This window comes from Acanthisitta chloris, unplaced genomic scaffold (genome assembly GCF_000695815.1).
Source record: "Acanthisitta chloris isolate BGI_N310 unplaced genomic scaffold, ASM69581v1 scaffold31738, whole genome shotgun sequence".
Classification (NCBI taxonomy): Eukaryota; Metazoa; Chordata; class Aves; order Passeriformes; family Acanthisittidae; genus Acanthisitta; species Acanthisitta chloris.
Window position 1 is genome coordinate 42,171 of NW_008687004.1, and position 25,630 is coordinate 67,800.

General features: G+C 36.6%; 1 protein-coding gene across 1 annotated transcript in view; it reads right to left on the reverse strand.

Moving 5' to 3' along the window:
* RAPGEF2 (Rap guanine nucleotide exchange factor (GEF) 2) overlaps positions 1 to 25,630 on the reverse strand; it is a 70,658-nt gene that overhangs the window by 20,973 nt on the left and 24,055 nt on the right. The window contains exons 3-12 of the mRNA XM_009080422.1: positions 16,957 to 17,134; positions 15,150 to 15,286; positions 14,463 to 14,621; positions 12,663 to 12,815; positions 12,126 to 12,290; positions 8,973 to 9,080; positions 8,676 to 8,879; positions 8,471 to 8,579; positions 6,023 to 6,269; positions 1,507 to 1,664 (exon numbers count right to left, since the gene is read on the reverse strand). Of these exons, the coding sequence (XP_009078670.1) occupies positions 1,507 to 1,664; positions 6,023 to 6,269; positions 8,471 to 8,579; positions 8,676 to 8,879; positions 8,973 to 9,080; positions 12,126 to 12,290; positions 12,663 to 12,815; positions 14,463 to 14,621; positions 15,150 to 15,286; positions 16,957 to 17,134 (1,618 nt within the window). The remainder of the gene's footprint in view (positions 1 to 1,506; positions 1,665 to 6,022; positions 6,270 to 8,470; positions 8,580 to 8,675; positions 8,880 to 8,972; positions 9,081 to 12,125; positions 12,291 to 12,662; positions 12,816 to 14,462; positions 14,622 to 15,149; positions 15,287 to 16,956; positions 17,135 to 25,630) is intronic.

A 25,630-nucleotide genomic window follows, 5' to 3' on the forward strand; every position in this document is an offset into this window, starting at 1 on the left:
CAACTCTCTGTTAAATGAGAAAGAAACACATTTGTTATGAAGATAATGGAAAAGCTGTAAAAACATTGGAGCAATGGCTTTACATCATATTTATCTCCTTTCATCACAGCAAAATGCAAACAGTAGAACCTTATTTGTTTATTAAACTTCTCTGAATTCCATCTGTGATTGAAGGGTCCTCAGACCTATAATGGTTTCCTTCTCGATTCATGGAGTTTGTTTTAGCTGGATAAGTCAGCAATGCCCCCAGTTCTGAAGTTAGCCAGTTGCTGTGCTTGGCATTAGAAGCACATTAATTACCTAGAACTGCCTGGTCTAGGTAAGTGGCAAGAAATAGAATGGAATCTTCACCCGTCTATAGAAAAAGTGCTGATGAAGAGTTAGGCTCTTATTTATAAAGAATATCTTCAAGGTGCTGGACACTAGTTGTTAGATGCAAGAAAATATCGATCTTCCAACTCTCTCACAGGATCAATCTTAGACACTGTCTTAGACACACACACACAAAAAAAAAATCACACATCACCTTCTTGCAGTCTTCTCTAACCCCTAAAACACTGAGATGAAATTATGCTCAATATCACAGGTTCAAGTGCGACGATTGCACCAACTTGGCCAGTGTATAGGCTGATATTCAAGCACCATCCCTTTACATAATGTTTGAAATCCCTCAGGCTTAGGAGGGCTCTGAATTTTCAGTTCCACTTTTGAGAACTACTCTAAAGATTAGACTAAAATAACCAAGTGTCTGCACAGCTTCCACTACCATATCCTTCTCCAGCAGCTATATTTTAATAGCAAAGATTTGGATACTTAACTCAGGGAAGGTTTCCCACTAAGAACCTTCTTGCAGTCAGATAAGAGTCCAAATCCCAACCCCACTAGGGGCTCCAGCTAAACCCTTCTCATAAGATAAGGCTCTCAAGTTGCTCATATTCTCCTCCTATTTCTCCCTCACTCACCCCCATGCTTTGATCCTCTCTAAATGTGTTCATTTTTTATCTATTTCAGGAAGGGATTTTACATACAAAGAATTTGGCATACAGGTGTAGGGCAGGGTGACTAACAGGAAACTTTGAAACCCTGTCCTCTACAGATGTAGTACAAGATTATGTCAGTCTGTTGTCCCAGTCAAATGCCTTTTCTCTTTACTATAAGCTAATTATCTATTGTGCTATTTGAAAATACTGCAGTCTTGTAAATTATGATCAGGGTGAATTATAAAATACCAAGCAAAATAGGTTTTTACTGACTAAGAGTATTCCATCAGTAAGAGGAACTCTGTATACATCATACTTGAAAAACAGACATCTCATATATTTGGGTAAAGCATATTGGAGCAAATGTAGTAGATGCTAATGCACCAACATGTGGCTAATCTATGTGTGACAACAGAGAGTTAATAAAAACTCACATGCCTCTTCAGACTCTGGAAGTCCAGACCAAAAACGTGAACTATGAAAGGAAATTAAAAGGTCAAGAACAACAACAAAAAAGGATACTTACCTGGAGTAGTATTAAAGTCCAAGATGCGGTGGTGAGACTGCAGGAGATCAGGATTGCTGGAGGACAAGGTTCCACTGACAGGTAGAGCAGGAGGAATGTGCTTGCTTTGCCTCAGCCCCACAATGCTGTCATCTTGAGACTGGCCGATTCCAATATCACTGCATCCAGAAAGCAATAAAATCAAGACTTACAGACATTTAGAGCTTGGGCTATACTAGAGGCAATCAGGGACATCTCTATTGCTACATTTTCACACTTTAAATTGTTAATGCAGCAATTGCTATTTAGAAGTTAAAATTCTCCAGTGTTTACTGTCTAGCTTGGTCAACAGCACCCAAATGTCCACTCAGAGTGATTAGATCTGCCTGTTCACACTGCCAGATGATCCTCATGTTCACCACTAAGCTCTGAAGAGCTGCTAGGCTCATGATTTTTCACAACAGCCAAGATCTTAATTAAAAAGGTGGCACATACTTCATCTTTCTTATACCACCCCATCACCCAAACTTTGACTAATACTGCTGTCCCCTCAGTGCTGTTTTATTAAAAGACCAAAATTTCACGGATTTTTCATCCCATCACAGATAGGATTTGCAACTACACTTCATGCTGTACTGTAGCCTTACTATCTAAGATCTTTCAACAGACATATAAAAGAGAGTTATTGAGATAATCCATTTTCCTACCCTATATCACCTCTCTGAGTTTCTCTTCACTGAATGTGACTGAAATGATCCACTTAACTTGGTATGCTAAGCTAAACAGCCACACTTGGGTGCTGTTGGTATCCCCTCCAAAGTGCCTGACAGCTGTAAATAAAGTATTCTGTGACAAAGGTGAAGGATTTTGCCTATTAAATTGGGTAAGGCAGCATCCCAAAGGAGGCTAGTAGTGCTAAATGGATCAGACACAGAGCTATCATCAAATTATAGTAGGCACTGATTTGCTTATTGCTCTTGAATTCATAATCATAAAGTGAAACAGAACAACTGCTACAGGATATAGAGCTGGAGACAGTCATTGAACTTTTCTCTAAATATATATATTAAAATCCTTAATAAAATACTCAGGGGGTGTAAAATGTTGAATAGCAGTCATTATAGAAAGTGATAACAATTTCAAACATAGCAAGCAGAGGCAAAGCCTTTCTAAGTGCCAAGCCAATCTAAATCTGTATCTACACACGTTATTAAAGCATAAACCAGAACTTGGACTTCATTTCAAACTGCTACAACTCTAAAAAGTCAGGCTAGTAAATCAAATGATGCAACACAAATGACCAATTGTACCCTAATGTTGTGCACTGAAACCTCTTTCTAGTGTTCTATCCATCTTGAGAAAACCTTAACAGAAGTAATTAAGGGCCAGATAATTATCCCCATTGAGCTGTTACAGCACCAATATCCTTTTGTGCTTACCAGTGAATGACTTTACCCAGTACACTCTTGCACCACTTCTTTAAGCACTATGAATTGAACAGTACCCTGGAAAGCTAGGACAGTATCTTTTGGGCACTTAAAACACAATTTTAATTACATGGACACAGCAACTGCTTTTTAGATGGCAATGCAACTCAGAGATGGTTGGAGGAGTATCTCTGATGTCTTTGGGTTTTCTCATTGTTTTGTTTTAAAAAACTAAGGTAACTTTGTATTACCAAAATGTTTTATGAAGTATAAGCCTCAAGCCAAGAAAGTGACAGAAACACTCAAATCCACTGGGAAAAAAAGTGATTGGAGTCTCTCTCAATCAGAAGTTAAGCTGAATCTGAACATTCATATTTTTGCACTTCCACATCAAGCACAAAATACTGTGACAAGCAGTGATGATCCACTCAATACACAACACTTTCATGTTAAGCCACATGCAAATAAATCTTTCACTACAACTAAAAGAATTCTCAGCAATAAGCGTCTTGTCTTTGGAGTAGGAGCCACTCCACACAAAAAACCCCAAAGCCCCTGAACCTCAAAATGCCTTCTGGTGGTTCTAAACAACTATATAGTACATTTCATAAGTGTGCCAACACCAGTATTTTCTCCAAATTCAAATGAAATTAAGACAATGTGACTCTCACCCTTATATTAATAGTTTCACTTGCATTATGCATTCCTTTTGCAGTTTGTCAGTTTTGTATAATCCTATACCTATCCTGTGCGTCATGACTGAAGCAGCTTCAGTAAAGTGGATCAACTGACAACTGCTGGGTTGAAAAGAAAAAAAAATTTCTAAAATTCTTCTTGATTTTAAGTATTCATATAAGAAATTGGAAAGCATTTACCTAATGAGTTCTAACTTATGCAAACAAGAAATGAATCCCAGAAATTTCAGATACAAAGAGAAACACTAAAAAACACCAGGTCCAACGAAGATCTGCTCTCTGCATGCATTTGCCATGCAGGAAGATAGCACATTAACTAAGAAGTAAATTTCTTGCTGAATGACAAACAGGATAGAAGGAATAATGGAATGGCAGAGCTGTCTGAATGATTCTTCCTCCAAAACACAGTATCCTGTGCATCTCACTGCAGGGCTGCAAAACAGAGGAGAGATGGGCTACTTCTTTGTCTGGGATGCTACACTATGGACCAGGCAGAACTTTGTCAGTGATGGAGGCAAGGGTTGTGTTTAATCACTATTTGGAGCAACTGAGCCTACACACCACAAAACCACTCTACATTAGAAAAATAAAGAAAACAAAGAGTTCATATGGAGGCTGTAATCAGAAGCACACATCAAGAGATGCCTTATAGCCAGTAAAGAGAAGATTTCCCAGTAGGTGCAGAGAAAACAGTGCTGTTTGCTCAGTTTGGGAAGTTACTTGACGTCGTTGGACTAAACAGCAAGACTAAAGGGAAGGCATTATCTCCAGCTCAAACTGATTCATGTTTGGCACCGATTTAATGCCCCATGAAGCAGACAAGTTCCTCCTAAGAGTAACCTCATTCTAATTTAAAGATTGGTTTTGTCTGGGTACATCCTGGAGGCACTGGAGACCTCTACAGTCTTCATGTTCAAGAAGAGGTGGACAGTTTCACCTCATAACTAGATGACTCATGAAGTCTTTAAATGCATACTTTAATTAAATGAGCAAATTAGCTTATCTATCCCTCTTGATATGTGGTATGTAAAAACATGTGAGAATAGGTAAAGTCCCTTAATATATGCAATCCCAGTAATTATTAGGAAGAACAAGAGAGAGGGGAAAGAAAAACACAAACACTAAAATCTATAACTACAAATCTCTAGGCAGGAACTGTGCAGACACAAACAACTGAATGTCAACAGGCTTTGCAGAAAAATTGCTATATATAACACAAGAAGTAAAGCTAGCAAAAAGAAAAGAAAATAGGTCAAGTGTACTGTTTTCCTGAATCTTACCCAAAGAGGTCCCTGCACAAAGTGTAAAAATGAAAGAAATTAAAGAGAAAAAAAAGGAAAATCAACGTGAACATTTTATACAAGTGCCGTGAAAAATAGTGAACAACGCAGAAAAAATCAGGCCTAGAAGTATGCATAGCTCATCAGAGCAACAAACATGTAAGACCAGTGAAATAAAGGAAAACATTCTAAAGATACAAAACATAAAAAGAGGATTCACAGATTCTGAAATGTATTGGCATCAATTTAAGAGGCATCCATTATTTGGATACAATAATTTACATTCATTTAACTGCTGTAGTACTAGTATTCTATATACAACATTTCAGAACAGTTTTCATTTAGTAAGGAATGCCTAACATTTTTTTTAAGTAATGGCAGGAAAAAATCCTAGACTTTCAAGCACAAGTGTCTTTTCTATGAATTTACATAGAATGGTTTCTTCTTAGTGGGACACACAATAGAAAAATGCAAGAGAAAACAGTGATTACACATCAACTACTGTCTACAATTCATTTTCCTCCCATCAATACCATCTGCTTTGGCGAAGAACCAGATCCCCATAGAATCATATAAAATTCATTCTTCCATTGTTTCGAATAATTCATATCAGAACTCTATTTCCAAAATGTGTTCATAGAATAAAAGCTGTCAGATAGCATATTTAGCTTTCACTAAAAAAAAAATTAAAATACACAACTTCATCAAAGAACTCAAGATTTCAACCTCAGACTCCCTTACAACAGTACCCAGAAATTCTTAGAGACCACTGGAATGTGGATACACTACTTGTATCAACACTTCACAAGCAAACCTACTTGCAGAGTTATTCTGAAATTAATTGCCTGGGATGCTTTCAGTTAACAGACTGCTTAAAAGACAACAATAAATGACAAACAAGTATTTGTGTCTTTGCTTTATCGATAAGAAACAAAGTACATCCATATTGATGTCAGGAGCTGCATTGATAGCAGTTTATGCTCACTCAAATACTCAGACTAGTATTTTCTAGCATATATTTTCAGATATAAGCATGATTTGTATTAATTAATTCAAAAGTATAATCACAAACTAAGTTCATTAGGAATTAATAAAATTTAACACAAAGCAGGTATTTAAGAGGAAATAAACTCACTTGTATGGTTTCTGAGGCAGAATACTGATTCGAGTCTTGTCAAGGATCTTCTTTAATTTATTTCTTCCCCCAACTGTGTTGGCTTTACTTTTCTTATTTACTTTTTCTAATCCTATTACCTGCTCCACATCAACAGCAAGGTCGGGGATGGAATAACGACTCGCCTTTTTAATATCACCAATTTTAGGCAGGTGGGGAGCACCATTTCTTTTTTCCTCTGACAACCGTGTTAAGAGTTCTTTAAAAACTGCACAAGATAGAGAAAGGGAGAAAAGAAAAAGAACAAAAATGTAAAAGAAAGCTCGGTGCACCCGACCAGTTAATATTAACCAGCAACAAAAAAAAAAAAAAAAATGACTGGGATATTCTGTCAATTCCAGTATTAATTTAGATACAAGACCTTGAAAACATTTTTGATTTTAAAAAGGATATTAATCTTCTATAATATGAACCAGAAAAGCAGTAAATTGGGCCAGCATAGAACAGAAATACAGAAATCCACTAGTGACTACTACATTGCATGCATGGTATCAACAGAAGGAATCTGACTTTTCAGCCTAAGGACAAACGCTTCTGCAGAACAGCAGAGCACACTAAACAAAAATGAGACAGAGAAATACAAATCAGAAGGAAGGTTTAAACAGATAGGCAGTAGCAAAAGTCCCCAGATGGGCAAAAAATTATTAGCAACAGGAATGAAAAAAATCCAAAGGGAAACTGCAACAAAGTCATCAGGAAAACATAAGGAAGTATGAGACTACTGAGACACCTTGGATGTTTGACATGGCTGTTGGATCCATCTGCCAGGGATGCCAAAAATACTGCTTGGACTCCCACAGCTCCCTAGCAAAGAGTCAACTCTGAGGCAGAAATACCTGATAAATCTGTAAATTAGTTCTTCTACTTGAACTTCTCACAAAAATGCTGATATATTTAAATAAATCAAACAAAACTGATCTGGAGACCCAAGTCACATTTTCTGAGTGTGAAATAAACTCTCCATATATAAACAGAAAATCATCTGACAAGTTGATTTGTAGTAATAAATGAAAACTGGCAATTAAAACTAAGGAATTGTAGAAAAATTTAGGAACAAGGGACCAACTAAGCATGAGTATTAGGGGCTAGGTTTCACTATTATTTATTAATTTTGTCCTTAGTATTACTCCTTATCTCCAAAGGTACACAACAAATCACCAAGAGACTTCAAAAGCTTCAAATAATACACACAAATAAAAGTGGAGGAGAATAATCCCAGCCAATAACTGTTCTGTCAAATAGGAGTTGGGGGCTGGAGAGAGAAAATTAGATACAGGTAAGAAGATGCTGTTGAAAAAAAAGGAAACTCATTTTGGGATTTATGGATAAGGAATTCTGCATGCAATACACAGAAAGTAACTGCTCTGAGACTTCACTGTAATGTGATTTCAGTATTTGCAGTGGAGCAACTAGAAAGAAAAAATATAGGTAAAACACAACTTCTGAAAAAACTGGGTTTAACCTTTAACATACAACAGCAACACAGAAGACTGAAACACCTAGTGATTAAGGATAGTTACACGTTACTTACACAGAGAAAAAAGCACATACTCCTAATAAGCATATACATTAAAAAATGTCTTAATTATTAGAAACGATTGAGATACTAGAATATTTACTGCAAAGCAGAAAAAAACCAAACCCAGGAATCAGATTTGACCAATTACTTTTGGAGATAACGTAAGCATATTTAATCATCACTTAGTGCAGTGACATGCTGTGGTAGTATTCTGCCCTACTTATTTGCAATGAAGAACCTGATCCTGAAAGTGATACTCGGGGAACACAACACTAAATTGCATAAGTAATCCAAGTATCCAGTGGTAAAAATCAAACCAAACCCCCAAGCTATTAATTACTTATGATGCTAACAGAGTCCTGAGCTGTTTAAAGACTCTTCCATCTCTACTTCAGTACATGTTAGAGGAAGAAATATAGACAATAGATACATAGGGTAGTGAGATTATTTTCACCTAGCTGGCAAATAAATTTGTATTACCCTCATGTTTGTTACACCCCTAGTAGGCTGAAAAACTATGAGCATATTCAGTAGACAGAGTAACACTAGTGATCAACTGAAATCCTAAAAGATGCTTCTTTCTCGAGAATGAATTAAAGATAACACATTTTATAAATTCGAGCTGTGTGGTTGCAATAGTTCATCTTAATCCAGAAACATACACTTGTGAGAGCAAAGTCTTTCTTATAAGTGTCTTTCTTATAAGACACTCTTCACAAATTTTTCTCTGCAATTATGAACCAAGGTATTTTAGGACCTGCAAGCTTCCTTTTTCTAGTCTCTCCACTACAGAAGAGTTTCAAACAAAACTATTCTAAACTATTTTAAAAAGCCTAAGTCTCCATCAAAACAAGAAGAAAAATTAGAACAAATAGTACACACAAACTTACCAAATAAATTGGTTTTCACAGTGATAGACAGATGAGTGTTATTTCTAAGGATTTCCATGGCTTTTGTCAGCTGAATGTTTTCAAAGTTTTGACCATTCACTTCCAGTATCTAAAAATTCAAACAAGTAATGTTATTTTCATGTAGTGAAAAGAAACATAAAAAATATAAAGGGGGGTGGGGCATGGAGGAGAGGGAGATTGATACCTGGTCTCCACGTTTCAAGCCTGCTTCTGTAGCTTTGCTACCAAAATCTACACTGTCAACAAAGATTCCAAATCCCTTTTCTGACCCTCCCAGCAAGATAAAAGGCAAAGGGGCTTCTCGAGATGGCTTTGTTAAGGTTATCAATCTTCGTTTAGCTTTAGCAGCGCAAGCAATATTTAACAGCCTCAAATGTCCACCCATTTTCTACAAGAGAAAAGCATAATGAGTTATATGTAACAACAGCCTGGCTACTCCCTGCCATCCCAAATGGTCAGAAAAAAAACCCTGCACTCTCACCTCCCTCTCCAAATTGTTCTCAAATTCTTCCAGAAATCGAGTCATAGCAGGATCTCCTTCAAAATCATTGAAGTGATTGTTCACCCACAACAATACTACCCGTGTAACCTGAAAATTAATCAATAATATATAAATATTTTCTAGAAATACTCAGTACAACACTACTTCTAAGTCCTTTAAAAATACTGTACCTGAAAGGCCCTGGAATCCTAAATATTATATATACACACATGTATACATCCAAACCTAATTTTATTAATATACAATCATTTATCAGGAGGATAGAACAAATTGTGTTTCACTTGCAAAAGCAAAAGCAACTGTATGCTGTATTTCATACTGAATACTGAGAGTCAGAAAATTAACACTGGCTGTATAAAATTTGATTGAGTAGAGAATAGTGCACACAGGTACAAGACAACAAAGTAAATCCATTTCTGACTTGTAACAACAATTTCCTGTTCATATACATTTCCAAATCTGATTAATTCTTCAAGAACATGATCATAAAGCTTACTATAAGGCTTTATATTAGCTCTTGAATCTCAGAAGTCTTTAGATGTGCCACCATTAACTTCATTAGGCATTTAGCTGTATAAAAGAACTATTGGGTGTTTAGAGAAGCAGGAAAAAGGAGCTATTTCAAGAAGCAGGAAAGAAGTTTTTAACAGCGAAAACACACAATTCCTTTCCTTTGAGCCAATTTTTCTGTATACTCCTCCTTCTTTCTCTCCACCACTACTCCCCCCAAGCAACTATGATTACCAAGCTTAGGAGAACCTTAGCTGGTATTTTACAGTTTGTTAGGAAAAAAAACCCTGAAGGAATACTATCAACTAATAATAATGAAGATGAAGCCACAAAATTAGAGCTGTATTTTTTTCAAACTATATGCCGCCACTATAATATTCTCTTTTAGTATGTGATTTGACCTGGAACATCAGCAGCACTTGTCCTGACAAAATAAAACAGTTTTTATGTCTTGAATTAATAAGGATTTTTAAAAAGTTGTTGAATCTAAAACGGTTGTGCCACTCAATGCTACCTCTAAAAATACAGCTGCATTTCTTCTCTTATGCTGGGAAAGTAAAACAGTAGAGATAAACCTCCAAGCATTTAAAAAACTAGAGCTTAAGAACAAAGTCTCATGCAAATTTTAATCAGCTACTGCTCACCCCTGTCCATTGCGTGTCTGCATAAAATATAAACTTCTGCAGCCTCATGTGCTAAGGGCCTGACACCAGGCATCCAAAATCAACCCCTTCCCCTCATATACAGTTTCTAAATATGTTTCCTTTTACCCCGGAAAAGCAAATGAATTCAGAAGAACTGTTGAAATTAATGACCAAACTAATCAATCACTTCAGAACTCCTCCAGAGTTCAGATTCTAACAGGAGGCAACTGCACAGCACCATGTGCTGCAGGTCCCAGCCACAGGGGCAGCATTTCTGGCATGAGATTTTTCCAGCTTTGAAACTGAAGATGAACTTCATTCCTATAATGAAAAGCTGTAATGTTTTTTCATTACTGTGGACATTGGAAGATCCAGACAATGAATGTCTGATTAAATTTAGGCTAATTGCAGATTTTTAAAACTGTCTGGGAAGCTGCAAAGCCATACTGTGTATTTTAAGCCTCTGCAGTGACAGCTTCACTGTCCATGCTTTCTTACCAATCCACACACAAAGGACTCTGTGCTGGGAGGGGTTGAATGATGACTTTCAGAGGAATGCCACTACTTGTGCCACAAGCAGGAACAGCATTAAAAGAGGATTAAAGCCATAAAACCGAGTACCCTGATGCTGGGCAAAACCATCAGTCAGGCTGGATCTCAAATGTTCCAGTCTGAGTACTACTGAGTACTAGTCAATTCCCAGGGTGTTGTACTCATCCCTTTTGCTCTCCTCGCTGCCTATCAGCCCCCCTATGCAAAACAGCCAGAATCTTACAGATTCCTTATTCCCTACTTACTTATTTCCACTTGTCCCAAGCTGTTCTATGCCACTTGCCTTTCTGTCAGTGCTACTGGATGTCAGAAAGAGTTGGTTATTGAGGTGGCAGAACAAAGAGCCGCTGTGTTCACATCTGATACCAGCAACTGTGCTGGCTCATGCTTTTACAGAGGCTGAAGGGATTATCCATTGAAGGACAAGAAAAATGAGTTTAAATATGAACTCCAATATCATAGCTCTGAAGCTGTAACAATCTATCCTAAACATATTAGCTGCAAAGCCTATCCTCTGCCAAACATACGATCCTTCCTCCAAGGCACTGACATACTATAATATAAATACACACACATATATTTTTTTACATATGTGTATATAGAGATGGAGAGAGAGAGAGAGAGATGGAGAGAGAGAGAGATGGAGAGAGAGAGAGATGGAGAGAGAGAGAGATGGACAGACAGACTGTTTCTAGGAAAAATACCAGATTTAAGTGGAAAACCAAATTTCTCTTTAACCCTACTAATCTAATTCCCTTGGTTTCAAACTTATAAAAAAATTTGGAAATTTTTACTAGGATTTTTTACATATGAGAAAGCTGCATACAAATTAAAATAAAGCAATACAGTGTAAAGCACAATATAGCCTCAACAGACAGTGTGCCAAAACTGGATAGGCCTTATTCTTCAATCATGGAAATTTTGTTTAGGGAAGATGATGTTTGATTGTTTCCTCATGTTTGGTGGGATTTTTAATGCTATGTAAAGCTGAATAGATTCTTAAAAATGCATGAATTTTCTACACTCTTTAAAAAAAATAATCACAAAACATTTGCCAAGTTGCATTAATTAGTATTATGTATAGAAAACATAGAACTTAGTTATATGCTCAGATTTGGAGACACAATAAAATTCAATTAAATTACATGAAATAAAAGCTTTCTGTATGCTTGCAAGCAACTAAGTTATGTTGTAAAAACACATTAAGATAAAAAATGGCTAATTTACCTTGCCTGAACACATTAATGTTTAAATCAAATGAGGAAAATTATGTTCTTAGTTTTAGCTATATATGCTGCCATTGAAATATGTCACCAGCTATTTGTGTCTTATTCAGTTTAGTCATTCTCTCTAAAATATATTTTATTCTTAATAGCTTATATTAAAATGCAAATAGTAACAGGTATGTAATTCAGGAGATTTTCACCTTATCCCTGAGGCTGGGGTCATTGAACCACTCCAACAACTTCTTGCCCACTTCCATTGGGCTGGAAAGAAAGGTTCGATATGTCAACAGGAAGTCTTCTATAAATGTTGGGTCTACCACAGAGTGCTCTTCCACCAAATGCATTGTCAACCTTTCAGCTGTTCCCTGTTAAGAGAAAAAAAAAGCAAGAAAGTCTGAGTTATCAAAACAGATTTTCAACACACACAAGTTTGTTTTCTTGTAACACACTGAAGATGCATTACACTAGAAAGAATACTGGCATCACTAGCTGATGAGCTAAGCAAATATAACAGCTTAACCACTGTCATAAGAAAAGGAAAAAAATTGATGTAATTTACTTCTATTGAAACCATCTAGTTAACAATGTGCATAATTATAAAGAAAATTAGCAATATTAACCGTCTATTTTCAAATATATATTTTTATAATATATATCTCAACTAAACCTGGACCTAACTGGCCAAGTTGGGAAGTTTATATAACACAGACTTTCGCAAGAGACTCTTCTGCTTTTACCTTGATGACAATATGACCTTTCCTTGTTCCAGTACGATCAAGCTCCCTGTGCTCCTTCACCATCACAATCTCCCCTTCCTCTTCTACTTTCTGCATGTTCTTTTCCACTTGATTGAGGATGCGGCAATAATCTTGCTGGGCTATACAAACAAACTGGAAAGAATCATCGCGCACCAGTATTAAAAGGTAAAATCTTCAGAAAAGCATTTCAACTTAAAGTGCAAGTACTCTATTAATAGAAAAGATGAAGTAGCTTCTCAATCTGCAGTGAGACAAATTTGTCTTTCCAACAGTTCAGCTGTAGTAAGCAGATGAATATACAAGCACAGTACTTCCACTACAATCTTGCAGTTAGAGGAGACCAAGATCCATCAGAGCAAAATGATTTAGCATGATCAGTCATTTTTGTTCAGTGGCTGTGACCTCTCCACTGCTGGAGATGAAGCTCAGTATCCCAGCCAGTATCTTTTTCACCCATGCAAGCTTTTGTGTGCTGTTTAGAAGGGTTAAAAGCCTGGAGTAAAAACCTAGCTTTTATTTTTGTGCCTATTGCTATTGTAAATAATCTTCATTTTTCATAGCTATTATTATAAAAGTCAACCATTAAGAAAACATTTATTCAATTAATGAGTGCAGGCACACAGAAACAAATTACTTCTGGATTAAAGCATATAGCAAGAAAATTATCTTCTACAATCATCTGTATAGCCAAGAGTAAGTGGAAGAATAAATATCTTATGAATATTTCTAGCACCCACACTATGCAAATTAATTACAAGCACCCACAACAACTTAGAAAAAGACAATAGTGTACACAAAATGAATTGCCTCCTATAACTTCTTAAAATGTTTATACCTCTGTCTCTTTTGGAGGGCAAGATTAAACTGTCTTATTAAGAACTTGGGTATTTAACTGAGAGGAAATAAGTGTTTCTTCTGATTGAAAAGTAGTTAAAACATCATGTACAAAGGCTTAAGAATCAGAGACAGCATTTTCTCCTGTCTTCTTTAAATTCATTTACATAGCATTTCTTTTTCCAGCAACTAGTAGCAGCTGAAACAGAAGTCCCACAGTTTGGATTTGTTGCAAAACATTATCCTAACAAGAAACCATTTAGGCACATTTTGGAAGTTTGATGGGAAAACTAGACCATGTGACTCTATTAACACACATTTACATCCATTTCAAAAGTCACCTACCTGAGGCTAATTAGCCATCAGGACCAAGCAAAATGCTTAAGTAACCCAAGGCTCAGTAATTATTTTCTGGATGGGAATAAGCAAGTAGCAACCACATATCCAGATTAGGTTGGTAGTTTTATGCTATGAGAAGCTTTCCTTACATTTGACTGCTTGTATCATAGCAAACACCAAGGCTTTTTCCTTGAAAGGCAGATCAGCTGAGATATTTTGCTCAAACCATGGGAGAGAGAGTTTGTATTACTCTAAGATTCAGCAGCTGAGCAGAGTAAGGAAGACTGGCTATTAGCTGCAGAAGTAAAAGAGCCCATAATAGCTAATGGACCTTGAGATCCTACTAAGAGAAAATTGGCAGCAGTGGATGTAACAGGCTGATGGGCCTCAAGTTCTGGAAACCATGCAGACAAACTTTTTCATCCAAAATGATCTCTGTCCAGATGAAGATTACTCAATTTCAGACTGTAGGTATGCAGGAGCCATATTGCCCAACTATTGTACAGGGCTACCCACTGGAGATTTTGCATATATTCAGCTCAAAATAAAACTGCGTCTCATTATCAAGTTGCATTACACCTACGTGTGTGAGAATTTGCACTCTACCTGGCAATCATCCACTTTGGTTCTCATCACTCCTTTCATATATTCCTTTTCCATGGTAGGGGAAACACCAAAACTGTTCCCCATGCAGAGTATCTCTGTTCTTCCATCAGGGTACGTCACCTCCACAGAGCCATTCAAAATGACTGACCAGGAATCCAGCTACAAATCAAACATTGAAGGATACATGAAAACCAAACAACTTAACAATGTAATGTCATACTATATTGTTACAACTCTCACAATTCTTCTAAAGAAAGAGTTACTTTTTGGCACCTATTAAAAAAAAAGTGTAAGATCATTTGTCTTAAATGTACAGCTATTTCCAGCTCAAGAAAATCGGGATCTTAAGTTTATCTTTAATATTAAGAGGTAAAATAAGACTGTGAAAGAAAAAAAAAAAGAAAGAAGGTTTCAAACCACCACTTAAGCACTGAAATAAACTTCCCAAATTAGCTCACATAGGCAGAAAGCATTTTGTACAGTATGAAGAATGTTTTCTTATGTTTTTTCTGGATAAGATACATGTGAGTGCTTAAACAAAAGCTTTCATATTAATCAAGAACAAAGAGGATTGATTTACCTGATCAATGTAACTATTTTTTTCTTTAAGCAACAAAAGAGAACCTTAACCCTGTAGAATCTGGGATGATTGGTATAATAGGAGATTCAAAAGCAACTTTTACTGACCTCTTCCCCATCATTTAGTACAATAGTTCCTGCTCTCTCCACAACTGCAAACACCATTACAGCACAGAGCTCTCTCCTCACTGACATTGTCATGTTGGCAAAAGCAGGCAATTGATGCATGAATTCCAGTAGTTGTTCTGAAGGAGAAAAAGCCCACTGAGTCGTGCATGTCAAAACAAAGCACAGTAAAGACAGTTCTTCATCAAGATGCCCGAGGCTGCTTAAGCTAAAATGCTGCACAATCGTTTCTGTATACTAATAAATCATGTACAGTGGCCTGTTTTAATTACTGGGTATTTTGTAGACACAGACTGGTTGGTCATATCATCAATAGAAACCCTGCAAAGTAAAAGTCAGCATAATGGAAGGATTGTAATGTAACCAAGAGCTCTGAATACAACCAATGATACTTGTAATACTCCAGCCAGGGCAGTAACTCCCTTAAGACTATGTTAGGCCTATATAAAACACAGCAAGACAAATTTCAGAAAACTGAGCAAGTTCTTTGGTAAAGCCATCCCCTCCTAGGCTAGACTTAATAGTAAATTGTACTTGATCATTGTCTGATGGATTCACAAAATCCTCCTCAGAAGGACCAGGCAGGATTACTGTCTTAAAGGTGACCACCACTGCTCTGTCTTCTGCATGCACTTGAGTTGCAGAAGTACTCAACAGCAAACTTCTCCTGTATTTTAACAACTACAGACCTCAATTTTACTTAGCAATCCTGCTGAGTGACTATATGCCCTAAAAACATTTTTGCATCCACTTTGATCTAAAATACCTACTGAAAGTGGTCAATAGGACCCCATCTTTTTCCTAAATTTGTATTTATTTTGAATCACAGAAAGGTTGCGATTAGAAGGGACATCTGGATGTCATCTGGTCAAACCTGCTTGCTCAAGCAGAGCCACCTACAGCCAGTTGCCCAGGAATGTATCCAAACTGTCTTTTGAATATTTTCAAGAAGAAGGACTATCACCTCTCTGAGCAACCTCTTTCAGTGCTCAAACAGTAAAAAAACAAAAAGGCATTTACTTGTGTTCAGATGGAGACTCCTGTGTTCCAGTTTGTGCACTCTGCCTCTTGTCCTCTCACTGGGCACCACTAAGAGTCTGCATCTGTCATCTTTACACCCTTGCTCCAGGTATTTGTATACATGAATGAGATCCCCCTCAGTCTTCTCTAGGCTGAACATGTCTCTTGGACCTTCCTCATATATGAGATGCTCTAGACCCTTAACCATCTGATAATTATCATTTAGTCACACAAATAAAACTCACCCAGTGAAACAGATTAGATTAGAATCTGAATTCTAGTTCTGCTTTGCTTTCAATGTATTTACTTGTACAGTAACATAGCAAATTAGCTTGATTAGATGCACATTTCCATTAAGGTCTTAACAAATGTCCAGTCACCACATCACAACTTAAAATTAAAATATATACTGTGACAAGCAACCAGTGTTGATGTTAAGGCTGACTTTGCCAAGGTTCTGTCTAATTGTTTTCCAGTTTGCAATGAGGTTTACCTCATGAATCTGTTCTGATATCAATTAGAAGCTGAAGCTTGAGACGAAAAAGGCCAGCAAGTAATAGGCTTCACCCTTACTATGTGTGTTTTCCTCTTCTCTGGCAGTACTTCACTGGCTGAATTTATGGCACTTAGTAATCACCTTACAGAATAAACACTAAACATACCAACTACAAATGCCAATGATTAAAATAAAACATCAAGCCGCAAAGTATTTTTTGGGGGAGTGAAAGAAAACATATTTGACAGGATTTTACTACGTTGCAATACTTACCAATGTCATCATCTGTCCTGTCTATTGGGTCTTTCTCCAAGCAGTCTCGAACAATATCCCTACTCATCAAAGGATCTGATGCCCTTTCAATGTCTTCTTCATCATCATCATCCTCAGAATCCACTGCTGTCTCTGGCAACCCACTGAGATCCATATCACCAGCCTCACTTTCTGTAGCCTAATTCATGAATAAACAATTAAAAAAAATAAATTCAAACATTCAAAAATGTACTTCACTGTTAGAGTTTTCTAGTTAAATGTACAGAAATTACTTCTGCTATCTAACAGATCATTCAAATTCACTCATTTTTTCTATTACTTTTTTTCTTTAGTTATCTTTTTAAAACAAGTAACAATTAATCAACCCAAACCCACTGTTTAAAGAGGGCTTTTAACATTTGTTTCAATCAGCCCACGTAAAAAGGATTCAACACACATTATTTAATCAGTACTTCTTGAGGGGATTGAAGTCTGGTATATTTCAAGCAACAATTTCTCGAAATATCAGATGAATATAATTTTTTTCAATAAACAGTTTATTTAACAGTTTCTTTTCCTGTCCCAATTTTACATTTACGGACACTTAAGAATGCAATGTAATTTTAAACAGGCAGTTTGGGGAAATGAGTACAGCATTAAAATGCTACAGGAGTTTTGCTATCTCCCAGTAATCTAGGATTGTATTTTTCTTTTACAATTCCAGTTGAACATAGTTAAATATGGCTTTCATTTGCTGATAATCTGCCTAAGAATTTACAGATGCAGAAAATATGTTAAGTCACTGCTTAAACACTACAGATGGACCATAGAGAATATCTGCCAAAGTCTGTGTCCTTTAAATTGCATTAAAATGAATGGAAGCATAGTCCAGATATAGCCTAAGGTCATTAGTATTACACCTAAAGGTAAATTTCAATGATTCAGTTTGAAGACTAAACACTTTAGTCCCACAAACATTTGCCTGTCATGGCAAACAAAGCTGCTTTTTTTCTCAGAACCTGATTTAATACTATGGCAGCTGCTGGGGCTCAGCTACGACAATTTTTAAGTAAATGCAAGCTCCTAATGAGCAAGTATTAAACCACGGTTTGAGAAATCCAGTTTCACAGGCCTTACAGGGATGGTTTGTTTCTATGGCTCTGAAGGCACACATGCCTACTTTAAAAGTACTGCATGGGGCAAACACAGCTACTAAAGCTTGTTTTATCGATCTGTCTCTCACACTGGCAAAAAAATCCCACACGAAACTAGGTCACTCTCCAAGCACAGAGAAGGTAAGACAAATTATGTTGGTAATTTTGTAGAATCATCTTCTCTATTCCTGCCTCACTAGCTGTGGCTGACATCTGTTACTTTAATGCCACTATACACAGCCACCCTATAAATGGCAGCATATGGCTGGAGATGGATCAAGGCAGCTAGTAACAGTCTTAAATACTTCTGTCCTACAGCACAACACAAGCTTTGTAACAGGGCCACGCTAATATAAAAGGCATGGTAACAGCATCTACACAATATTCAAATTATTCTCACTTGGTGGGTTTGGGTTTTCATTGTTTGGGGGGGTTGTGGCTTTTTTGGGTTTGCTTTTAATTGTAAAGAAAACACACTGACCACTTTTTAAGCAGGATAAGGAAAGACTACTGGCATACAAACAAATCACAAAAATGATAGCACAGATAGCAGTATTTTCATTAGCAGCATTACTGTGTTTAACATCCGTGTTCCCTATGATATATTTGAAACAGTTGATGTAACTATTCTTTCAAAATAGCCTTCATCAAGAGCGACTGGTGGAAAAATTAGTGGCGATGAGTCAGTAGACACACAGCTTATGACACCAATCTGTCAGAATCTGAAGTCTCCAACAGTGACAATTTCAGTGACTGTGGGACTGATTCACAGTCAATTTTGCAAACCTTCCCATTATTAACAAGTGCCCCTCCTACTTGCCCAGATTAAGCTCTCTGAAAAGCATGTCAGTAAAATGAATGCAGATCTCAATTTAGTCACACAATGCTAACATACATGAGAAACATCCATATATTGTACAAAATCTGATTCTTAAAAGACAAGTTATTTCACTGTCTTAAAGCAAGAAAACAAAACTGGACAAAAGTTGAAGCTGTATTATTAAGAAAAGTTAATGCTATTGAAAACAAACTCTCGCACTAAATTAAATGTAACTTTGTACTCAGAAAATACTTTGAAAATACTACTTAAGGCTACAAGCATTTCCCAAAGATAATCACTTTTTACAGAGCTGCTTTTTTTTGACAACTAAAGTTATTGGTAGAAACCTGAATGAAAAGCAACTATTTCTAACTAACTAGTTATCAAAAAATACAAACCATTGCAACAAAGAAGCTCAGAACTGAATACAACAGCCCATAAGTAATATGAAAGTTTATCAACTTAGGACACCTTTACTTTTAACTCTCTGAAAATGTTATGATAACACACAAATGTAACCTTTCCACACAGGCAATATGTATCAGCAGTAAAAAAAAAACAAACGAACAAACAAAAAAACCCAAACAAACAACAGAAAAACAAACAAACAAAAAAAACCCAACCCTGATCCCACACAGATTCCTTCTGTCTACACATGTGAACAATTTTGTGTCAATCTTGTTAGACTATTAAGGATCTGTCTCCACAGTAAAAGCATGCACCAGCAGATCTACAAAACCACTGCAAATACCTTTTTCAGGCTTAGTAGTATCACATATGACACTAAGTACTCAAAGTCCTCTACCTGAGATGTTAAACTTCATAACCTACCTACTCTGAGTACTTTGTATTCCCTCATGTGTGAGAAATATCAAGGATGCCTGCACAGGAACCCTTAGTTATGAAGTAATAAGCCTTGCATCTGAGGGGAAACCTCAGTTAGCATAGGAGCTTCCTTACAAACCTCAGCAGCCAAAAACCAGAACATAAGGTGAATACCCAACAGAATTTGTACTATAATCAACCATGAGGCTTAGAGCATCTCAGGGTGTGTAATCAAGGATGAAATACACCTCAGAATTCAATGCTTTCCTGGGTGCCTGTTGTTCTTTGTTTCTTGGGTAATAAGAGAAATTAGCTGCACTTAAATAATTCTCAAGAGATTACACACAAGAGAAATGCTGGTTGCAGCTTGAAGTACAAAACAATGTCTCTCCAAAGTCTGACTACCAACTGTGACAGCAGATTTCTCATGTCATCTTTCCAACTGCGAAGAAAATTTTTGAAGCTTTGAAGGAATCTCGTAATAGTGACAGCCTAATATTTCATTTGTCACATCACCAACAAGAAATTCAAGACACTAAGACAGATGATTGCAAGCCGGAGGTGAAGGGTTAGTTCACATCTGATTCCTAAGGAGAACCTGCTCTATTTTAAGCAGTGTCTATAAAGGCTAATACTGCAACCAATAAAGAAATGGTTGCTCCAACTGCTAAGGATCCTGAAGTCCAAACACACTTCCAGATTTGACTGATAACAGCTAGTTAAACCAACACAACGAAATAACTAGGAAAAGATGTAAAGTAAAGAAACCTTGCTTCAGTTCTCAGCCATTGGTTCCTTGACTGACTGGGGAGAAGGAGATTTTAAAAAAAAAAAAAAAAAGGAAATGGAAGATCCTGCTGGTCCCTTTAGACTGACATGAGAAAAAAACTGATTAATCCCAGTTCTACTGAACTTTCATTTCTTAGAGGCATCATGAAGATGGACATAATGAGAGGTGATGGACTACATGAGTGGCTAAAAATTGCTTCATTTACTGTCACATTTCTTTCTCCAACTAGTTCTTGGGTTTCTTGAGAAAAGAGATCAGAAGAGGTCAAGGGGGATCTATAGCTTTACACTATCAATTAACTCTCATTCCAGTGCAAACACTGCTTCATCACACTCACCTGCACAAACACCACCTTTACTATGGGAAAGAGAGTGGGAAGACTTGGAGAACTGCTTACAAGGTGACAGACTCTGTTTTATGTGGCCTTAATGGCTTTCTTTTCTATACTGGCTTGGGGAAAAGCATCCAGCTGATCATAATACGAAGAGAAAAGTAGCCACACTAACTACTGATTTCTTAGTATTTTAAACAGACTATTTTGACTTTTACTTTTAAAAAATTTATCTTAACTACTTTCTTCAAGAAACATTAAGGAAAAAAAAGCTCATAATTTTGAAGAATAAATTCCCTTCATGACTAATGTTGTGGCCTAAATCAACAATCCAAAATCTCCAACCATGCAAGAGAAACACCAGGGACAAACAGACAAACAAAATAAACTAACAAAAACCCCACAAAAATAGAATAAACTTGTCGTGCAAGCCAGAAATGTCTAGTGCAGTCCTCCAAGTCCATGAAGCTAACAAAGAAAGGACAAGGCTCAGCTCAAAAAACCCACCTCTACCTTACTTTTCAACTATTGTAGTTTAAGGGCTAAAAAATAAACTAAAAAAAAAAAGAAATTAAGAAAGTTTATTAGCAAAATCATTCATTTCTTATTTTCTAATTTTTAAGCTGATACAGGTATAAAACACCAAGAACACTGTCTTGAAATCACTTGCCAAAGTCCCATTAGCTTGAAATATTCTCTCCTGCTGTAGACACATTGGATCCAGCTTCTTCACAGAGAGAAATCATGGCTGGGGTTTTGGTTTACATTAGCTTTCAGATGACTGAGTATAAGTTTACAATATCAAGAAATTAATATGAAATTCAATCCATGTAATTATAATATGTATTTGTTTATTAAATACTTCTTGTATGTACTACAGTTAACTATAATTATTACATGTTCAAAAACCACACAGGAATCTAAAGTAGTAAAATAATTTTTTCATACTCTGCTGACATGAGTACTGAAGAAACACCTTAAAAACTCCTTCAGTCCAAGATTTTTACAGAGTTTGCCATATTCTTTCATTAGCTACCACAAAATTGACAACACAGCAGCCTATATCTGTTACAGAAGTCAGTCTGAGCAGTTTTCCCCCCTAAAGGTGGAAAAGTGTTAACAATCCAGACAATACACACCAGGAACAGCATTCTCCCCTATTGCCAGCTAACTGCCACTTTCTCAGAACACAGCAATGTTTGCCCAGACCACAGGCACACAGAACAAGGACTCTGGAAGTTACTCCTAGGATATGAACCACAGACTAGATTAAGTGGACCTGAGTGGGGTGTTGGGGGGCAGTTCACACAAAATAGTTTACCTGAGCCACTCCAGCTGTCCTTGCATTACCCAGTGCCCTGCACTTTAGAGGCTGACAGTCAGAAAAACTGACTTCATCTCAAGGTAAAACCTCTTTATTTTTGCCTAGAGTGACTTAGGGGCAGGCTGCATGGGCTCTCTGGTTTGAGAGATAAAGTTTGGGCTCCCTCAGGAACACTTTCTGGAGGGTGGACCTTTCCTCTACGAGCTACTGTACAGACTCATAAGAAAACAAAGTTGACAACTTGAAAATTTCCAAGCAATACACACATCCTGGGAGGGTCTCAGAAAGGATATTCCTGTTTTCCTGTGCTGCCAGGGGTATCTGGGCAGACACCAGAGGGCACGTAGGGGTGGCAGGAAGTCACCAGTCTGAGGACAGGATAAGGCAAAGAAAGGCTGGCAAAGGAAAGAGCTGAGCCAACACAACGACGCCTTCCCAAAACAGGGACGGGGCGTAACACACGTTCATATGCTTAAACCTCCTTGGTCTCAAACCAGGATCATCGTCTGATAACACATATGACAGATATAGGATGCCTTTAAGAGCATAAAGGAACAGGTATATGTTTTCATATAGGAAGCATTAACTATACCTGTGAATGAAGAGCAAACAGCCACACATGAGAAGCAGCAGCGAATTATTTGTTTTGCCAAGTCAATATAAGACAGAAGCAAAGTATTGTTCTTGGCAAATACAAGCCAGCACACAATCTACTAACATTCAGCATCCTCTTCCTCTCAATCCTACAGAGTTTGTCACTGGATGAACTTAGTTCCTAAAATAAAAGTCACAATATTTAAGGACCTTACTGGCACCTGAAATGTTTCTGAGGGATTTTGTTTTGGGTGGGGCAAACACAAATGTTTATTTTATTTTGGTAAGTACTTCTCATCCTAAAAGTTCTTTCATGCGCAACATTTGACAAACAAATTTAGATACAGCATTAATATTTAAAAGGAAATATTCTCAGCTCAATGTTGAAAGCATCTGAAGATTCAGCTTCATGATTTATTCAAAAAAATCTTAAAAGGCCATGAACGTATTTTCACTGCAAGCAGCTGCTCTTAAGGCTAAAGAACTAACATTTGCTTGGATGCAAAACAAGACCTATCATTACCTCAGATTTCAACAATAAAGATCTAAATAACAGTATAATTTTAGAACCCCCACATTTATTTTATTTAGCTATTTTCAAGACAAGATCGTAATCATTCTAAATCATTGCTTTCTACTTAGCCATAATGAACAGAAGTCTTCCCCACTGAACAGAAAAATGCTGTTATATACAGAACACAAGAATCAGAGGAACAATGATCATGAGCTTTCCCAAAGACTTTTTTATTTTGCAGTATTTTAACCTAGTTTAACATTTCTACATTACATTCCTTTATGACTGAAATTGAGGCCAGAAATTAATGATTTACCACAATCTGAGAAATCAAGTCAAACAATACTTGGTATCATTAAGTTACATTCAAGAATTTAAGAACCTTATCCATTTCCACACCTAAACTTAAAATTGTTTTTATAAATGTTTCTTCAAGTATGTGTATTAAGACAAAAACATGGGGTTACATGCCACAATACATGCTTCTATTTCTTCATGTTGATATAGGTGGACATAGGACATAGGTTATTTTAACAATTAACTCTGACATTGTACAGTTATACAGTTCTTTGCTAAGACACCTTTAAATGAGGTATTAACTGAAGAAACTAGATAATACTTTTAAGATCACCATGAATGGAGTATGGTTGCAAATTAAATTTAAAATAGTATTTAAGAAGTAAATTTCTCTATATAACTAGTTCAACAAATCATTACCTCTCTCCAAACACCAACCACTCTTGATTTCATTATTGCAAATGAAAGTTATCATAAGATTCATAGACCAGGTTGGCGACTACATAAAAATATATTTCTCTTATGTTTCTGTACTTGTTTGCAGTGTTGTTTGGATATTTTTAATTGCACAGAAATTCAATGATCCTTTTCACAGTTACAAAAGTTTTGCAGAAAGTATTTGCAAAAAATTTACTTCCAACTTCTCCAAAGAGTAACTTTATAACTAACTATATGCCACCTACAACTGTGTCTCTAGTGGCACTTGTTATTTTTATGTTACAGTGAAAATCTTTGTAATGAAAGGTAGGAAAACCTATAGCAGACTGGAAGGACAAAGCTGATTTTACATCTTCACTCTCAGTATAAGTCTAAATCCTGTCTTCAGAAGAAATTCTGACAAACATACTTGACTGACATACGTTATGCCTGAAGTGTTAATTTGACATTTTTTGCAAAAATAAAGCTTTGTATTATTGCAATTACTGTCTAAATTGAACTGGGACCTACAGCCTATCTTCTTCCACATAAAGAAAGCCTAGAAATTTATTCACCTGAAGCAGACTACATGCTACAACTACGATCACAACTGAACCTGTATCTATTTGTATAAATGCTTTTCCCATTGTTTAAATGACTACATTTGCCATTTTAGAAGTATCTCAAATAAACATCATTACTCTTCTAGTAAACAGTACTTCATGTGGAAGTGTTCTCATTAATTTATGATTGTTTTGATAGAAATATATTTTAATTGGATTTGATTCCTTCTTTTCAGAATAGCAAACTGGTATACTTTCCTATCCAGATGGATCCTTCTCCAACACTGCAAGAACAGTAAACATCAAGTGAAAAATGACGACTTCCTCACTTTGTTTTAGATTTTTTCCCAATTTATATTTACATTCTGGCTCAATTTCACAGTAAGTCTCCCCAAACCCAAAGTGCTCCAAACGAAGAGCACAGAGCTCTACAAGGAGAAGCCCCCCCAGAAAGGTAACAGTGTAAGAAAGTGTCACAAATTAAACCTCTTCATCTTTCTGAGAAAGACCAGGAGAGAGAAAACTGCCTAGAAGTTGGCATCACATCTCTACAGGGTGGGGAAACTGAAATAAGCCTCTCAAGTCAGGCCAGCACAGGCTGCTCACTGTGTATTTATTTATTTATTCCCCATCACTGAATAGGTTCTACATTATGAAACAAACATGTCAAAGAACTGCAAAATACAGCATCGAAAAGAAAAATCACACCAGTTGTTAAACATCTGGCCAATTAGACAGATAGAAAGAGGAGGTGAAGTGCTGGTGTCAGGAACAGAACCCCTTTACCTTCTAGATCCCACCATGGACACCTGATGGGTAGGCCACACTGGCTCTCTATGGTGAAGTTCAGAAAGACTTCCCCCCCTCAAATCACAAATTACAAAGCACAATCCTGAAATGTTGTGAAACACTAAACCTCTACATGGCTGACTTAGATCCTGACAAGCTACAGTGACATGTCATGTGCTGTGCTGCAGATTACTTGCCCAGTTTTCAAACATCAGATTTGATACATGATGGATAAAACTCTGAAATTATTACAGTTTAAACAAAAGCTAGTTTTTTG